Genomic DNA, 6,076 nt, shown 5'->3' on the forward strand with positions numbered 1-6,076 from the left:
AGCATGATTTACATAAACGGAAGCTCCATTAAAAGGAGCCTAACGGTCGGTCGAGTCGACTTACTTTTCCCTAATCGCGGAACATCGGAGTCGATCGAGCCTCGCCTGCCTGTTCGATTTCTCACGTACCCACCGATAAAATCGCGATGAAATGCACGCATAACAGGTTCGAACAAGTGTATTCGTTCGCATGACCTCGTGTTCGATAAATAAAATCAACGGTGTATATTGGAGAAACGAAGGAGAATTTATCGACACGGATGCAAACGATGACGATTATAAATAAAAATAAGTTCGTCGTGTCCAACTATGGTCGTTTGTATGTATTTTGCGTAATTTATGTCTTCGAGTCTGTCATTCCTTTTTAGAAAAATCTATATCACTAGGAAGAGCCGAAGCTACTTTAGCAAATGGTCGAGTCGGAATCGACTAACGATTTTCTCGCCGCGTGGCCAACTGAATCTCTGTTTATGCAGAGGACTTTCGTCGTTCCCAGGAAGCCGTGAAGGCTGGCATTCGCATTGATTGTCCATTTCCAAGTCATAAATAACGAAGATCGCTTCGGAGATCGTAGAATTACGAAAGAGGAGTCTCTCCTTGATCGATAATCTTATTTCGATAATTCTGTCCAGCGTTATCCGAGAAGATTCAACTTGCGCTCGTCTATGGCATTATATTACCAAATGATCCGATTAAAATGCACCCCCGACGAATCTACATATCCCCTGAAATAATAAAAACGCATTCATCCCTGGATCATGACGAAGAAACGCAGATTCAAGGACAGCATCGTCGAAAAGGGATGCGGATAACGTTCGTGCAATTTATCGGGTGGATCGATACGAGTGATAAATATGCGCGTATGCGGTTGATTGGGCGAAGCGCGACTGCGATCGTTCGTCGCGATGACCAGACGAACGCGAGCGAAGGGGAAAAGAGGCCAAGACGTGGAGGGTAGAAGGGTCTGAAGAAAGAGAAGGCGATTCATTAGTCGTACAACACGGAAGTGTTCGAACCGCACGGTTCCTCGACGTGTGTCGGCTTCATGGTCAGTGTGTGCGTGTTTGTGCGTGTGTGAGAGAGCTTGTTCGTGCGTGGCCCGGGTGTGTGTGCGTCGCTTGAGGAGGCTGCAGGGCCAAAGTCGGCTGTGGCCACGGTGGAGGGCCTTATTATGCGCGACGGGGGCCCCTGGACGAGCGAACTCGACGTTTCGGTCGATCCGGCTCAACATTAAAACCCGGAATATATTGCGGTAATTCTTTCTGTTCGATCTGCCGGCCAAGGATCGTGTATCGGCAGTCACCGCGCTCTTCCTCTTTCCTTAAGCGGATGGCATATCAGAAGGACGTTCCTCGACGAGCCTCCAGACGACTGCGTGCTCTAAGCGCGAATCGAGGCGTTCCAACGCGTACCACTGTTATCCTGATCGCACCATGCTAGCTACAATTTAAAAATTCTATTATACACATCCGCGCTTAAATGTCTTAGAACGATTATTAATTATATTTGCCAAAAGTATAAACAACGAAGTAATTGTTAAGAAACACGAAGAAATATCATTTGACTTGACACTACATGTGACAAAGAGAATACTTAATAAGAAAATACCTATCCAGTGTATTCCAATTTATACTGCAAAATAATTTAAAGTTGATGATCTGCATTAAATATTAATGCCACGTAAAGCGTAGAACGTGTTCTAAGATTTTCTAGCGGGAGTGTATAAAATGGAATGGCTGATGTGATCATTCTAATTTCTTTTCTTATTAATAGATTTTTTTTAATGATACGGATCTGGAACACTTTCAAGATATATACTGCAATTCCTTTTCACGAAGGAATATCACGGAAGGCTGACTACTTGATTAATTAATACCTCCAATCTTCTACTATACCTGATGTAAAATTTTCTTCGTGTTCGCAGCAATGTGCATAATTTAGAATTTAGAAGCTCGTTTTATCGCCAGAATTTCGTTTGCTACACGGTGCCCTGTTAGATTGCCTGATCGAGATTAATAAGAACACTGCGATCGTCTAGCTTGGCGAGGTAGAATTTATTTGGAACACGATAGCGTTATTAATTCACCGTGATTCTTCCAACAAACCTCGTTGTTCTTCGACGGGCTTGTTACCGTGTTGTACCAATTTACGATGTCCTTCCCGGTGTGTTTCGCGTGTGAATCGTTTATCGGCTGTCCTGGTGCAGGAATAGTTTCATCGTGTCGCAGTAAATCACGAGACTACACGCGTTGAGTTCTTCATTCGATGGGCGCGAAGAAAAAACCCCCGATTCAAATCATTTTTTTGGAATATATGTTCGCAGGATCGCGTGGGCGACTCTTTGGAGGCGAGTACCGAATACGAAATAGTAAGGAAGCATACATCGTTCATACGTATTTGAATTATGATAATTTGAATGAAAAATGAAAACCCACTGCATATTTCAATATTTTTAGAAATCTGCAACATATTTAAATATTTTCGCATACTCCGAGAAAATTAATTTAACTAACTAAAAAAGTTTCATATTCTTCGTCCGATGCATCGACTACAAGAACTGTTATTCTTAACAATCTGAAAACCTGTCTTTTCATCTTTTACTTGAACTCGACTCCAGACTCAACCGTCTACCCACGACAATACACCCCTACACCGAGTATTTTACAAAAAAGCCAGTCGCATAAATCATTTCCAGCCAACACGGCATTTCTCAGTAGTCGTCGCGAAAGGTGTCGCGGTTTTTACCAAGACGCGAATCCCTTTGCATCGCCTACACACACATATACACGCGCGCGCGCACACACACACACACACACACACACACGATCGAGTCCACGGCTGTATCTGTCGATAATATCTCGCGACCGTTTCTTGAACTACAAATGATAATTACTTTCACAGGCATCGTGCCCGTCGTTGGAATCACGAAGCCGACTGTCTCGGATTCCACGGTCGATTATTAGCAAACCTAGGTCTTCTCACGCACCGCAAGGACCGCGAATTCTGCAGATTACTTCAGCTTCCTGCTTCGTCGCGGCTCATTCTCTGGCTGCCGATCAACCGGTATACCGTTGCTATAATCCGAAGAATCCTTTGACTGGATGCACGGACGCTGCGAGCAGATTAGGCGACCACGTTGGGTTAGTTGGGTAATGATTGTCGGAGGGTTCCCACCGACCGACTAGGATCCCTTCGAGACTGATGACGTTCGCTGATTTACGAACTGGGAACCGTACGAGGGAACCGTTCGAAGGAACGCCGATCGATCCTGCACCTAGACATTGATCCTACTGCGCTATCATACGTTCAGTTTCGTCATAGATGCATAGTGGTGGTTTGACGTTTTAATTTGAAACGACAAATTGAGATACAGCGTTATTTAATTGATACTTCTCTGATGATAGTCGATGGTTATTAACACGTTAGGCTAGAACAAGATCATAGGGAGAGAATCATCGTGAGGTATCATTGTTCGTATTTTGATGTAGAGATTATCGTTGAAAAAAGGTGACAAACGTTGATGTTATAACGTAATTTCGTTAAATTCAAATGGGATACGTTCCGACTACCAGACTTTACGCTAACGTTCACGTCACGGGTTGTGGTACCATTAATAAGCCGCATAACGGTCTTCTGATTTTAATTTCATACGTTTTGCCAGTGTCGAGCATCGCGGCCTACGTATTTTCGAAACCGTGAAATTCCTTCTTTCGAAATTGGCCAGCGTATACATTAAAACTTCGATGATACTAAATACGATAAACACAACCTACTTTAGAAGATTCAACACGTCGCTGCGGCACAATATTATTAGTAGGTGAAAAAAGTTTCAATTTTAGAAATACTTTAAACGTCATTTGAAAACCTCGTTTAATCCGATGAATCAAATTGCCCCAGTAAAGCCAAGAAAATAAAAGAAACTACTCATTGCATAAAATAAATCTCGGCGATTCTAGCCTCGTACGTTTCTACTTAGACGCATTACCTCGTAACAGGTGTAATTTTACGGGCCGTGCCTCTTGCGAATGGTCTGTTTTCTTACCTGTTGCACTGCCTCTTGAGTTCCCGCCGGATACTGCTGCGCGTGCGGATGAACCTGAACGCTCCACTGCCCAGCGAGTTCGCTCTCTTTTCTCCCTTCTCGAACATTGGGAGCCACTGCTCGGCCTGTAGGCCATTCTGCACGCTGTCATCCATATCTGTCTCACCCTTGATCGTCGCGCCGGAGATTGTTCTTATCGGTCTCTCTTACGTTTCTCCGGAGTCACTTTACCGCACCCTCGTCGTCCGTACGATCACGACCGTATCGAGAAATGGAACCGCGACGTTTACAGCCTGCCGCGGTCTCATGGCAGAGTGTGTAGCAGCCTTTAACCTCTAACGGATCGGTCAAGTTTCTCGCGATGATGCTGATCGTCTCTCTTGATTAAACGAGCATCGGACTGCGGAAAGTAATAGTCAGAATCTTTACCGTCTGATCGATAGTATTCCTTTCGTTTCACCGTGCTCACGTTGCTTCGTCGAGTAGAACGATTTGTTCGTACAGTATCTCTCTTCTCGAAACGATTATTTTCCATCGAGAGACTGACCTGTGCTCGTCGTTTCCGGTATCATTCTCCGATGAAATTACGCGGACGCTCGTGGAAATATCTCCGAGTACCCGTTAAATTGCTCTTGATCGCGATTTTCAGATTACTCATGCGCGTGGCGTAGGCTGAAGCGGATTACATAACGGCCATCCTCGTACGCACGCAGCGACGCGCGTGTGCACGCACGAGCCTGCTCGTGACAGTGTGCTCGGTCCCGCGGCTCGCGCGACCGGTCTTCTCGTCCTACCAGTCGACTTTGACCAAACGATCGGCCGATGCCACCCTGCGCACCTTACCTTCGCACACTATGCCACGTTCGCTTCGTGTCCGTGTCGATGTCCCTCTACTTTTCAACGCTCGACAGAATCAGGTACGATGGTCTTCCACGAATTCGAATTTTCGGTGGTTAACGGTGTTTTCTTCGGTGCTCCCCTTCTTCGATGAACATCCGGCTCAACGAAACACCGCATGCACGCCCCGAACGATATTCGTCAAACGTGCCACGAGCAAAGTCTCTACTCTTGTTAGCGAAACTATTGCCGTAACCTCGACGAATACGCCGAGAAATACGATCCACCGAGATATCGAACCTCGTAGCCGGCAACTCGCGATCTCGTATTTCGTGGGCCGACCCGGAAGTTTTCGCGCGGACGGTCACGAACGGACGCCATCACGATGCCGAATACCGCTGATTTTCGTACGGTTCCTCACGATACGTCGTCTCACGATCTTAAGCTGTGGGTTGATTTTCGGACGACCCGGTTGAAAGATCGCGACACACGCATTCTGGATCTCGATGTCGAAACCGATATGGTTCGTATGTTGGACAGTTTCGCGCCGATCGTGCGCCGTTTTCCCAAATCGGAACGCTACGCAACAGCGGTAGTTCCGGCTTCGTGGAAAGTCGCGTGTACGCGCGCGAGACGAGCGTCTGGCCGCTCGTTACCGCACTGATAGGATGTTCCGTAGTGACGTTGAACGCACGCTCGATGTGGAATACCGGCGTCGGTGCATCGGTTCACCGTTCGCGTTCACGGTACCAGCAGCAAATGTGGCCTCGAGTGGTAGCGCTCTGAAGCGACACCTGTGAGGAGACGCTACCCTCTTCCTCTTCTTCTCGTGCCTTCTTCCACGCCGCTGTTCGGCCGCTCGTCTCCCTTCCGCCGCCTCCTTCCTCTTGTTTATCTCGATAACGACGGGACCGTGAACACCCTCGCCGCTGCTTCTAGATCGTTAAGGGGCATCGCTGCAGCGTCAGCGAAAGGAGATGCGATCGCCCGCGAAATTGCCACCGATATCTCTCTTTACGAATTTTATGCTTGTTCGAATGTTTAATCTTCGACGATGTTTCGTCGATTCGTGTTCCTTGTCGGGACAAATATTTTGTAACGATATTTCCAATTACGGAGACACCCACGGTGAAGATACACAGGATGAAGCAACGATAATTATCAATCACGAATACAGGCCCCTTTTTAATATACTTA

At 46.6% G+C, this 6,076-nt stretch overlaps 1 protein-coding gene across 1 annotated transcript in view; it reads right to left on the minus strand.

Annotated features, from left to right (window-relative positions):
• Window positions 1-4,212, minus strand: part of LOC126919889 (uncharacterized) — a 165,034-nt gene extending 160,822 nt beyond the window's left edge. Inside the window, exon 1 of the mRNA XM_050729569.1 lies at window positions 4,043-4,212. Coding sequence (XP_050585526.1) covers window positions 4,043-4,197 — 155 coding nt within the window. The 5' untranslated portion in view covers window positions 4,198-4,212. The remainder of the gene's footprint in view (window positions 1-4,042) is intronic.
• Between the last annotated feature and the right edge of the window lie 1,864 nt (window positions 4,213-6,076).

Source organism: Bombus affinis, chromosome 1 (assembly GCF_024516045.1).
Source record: "Bombus affinis isolate iyBomAffi1 chromosome 1, iyBomAffi1.2, whole genome shotgun sequence".
NCBI lineage: Eukaryota > Metazoa > Arthropoda > Insecta > Hymenoptera > Apidae > Bombus > Bombus affinis.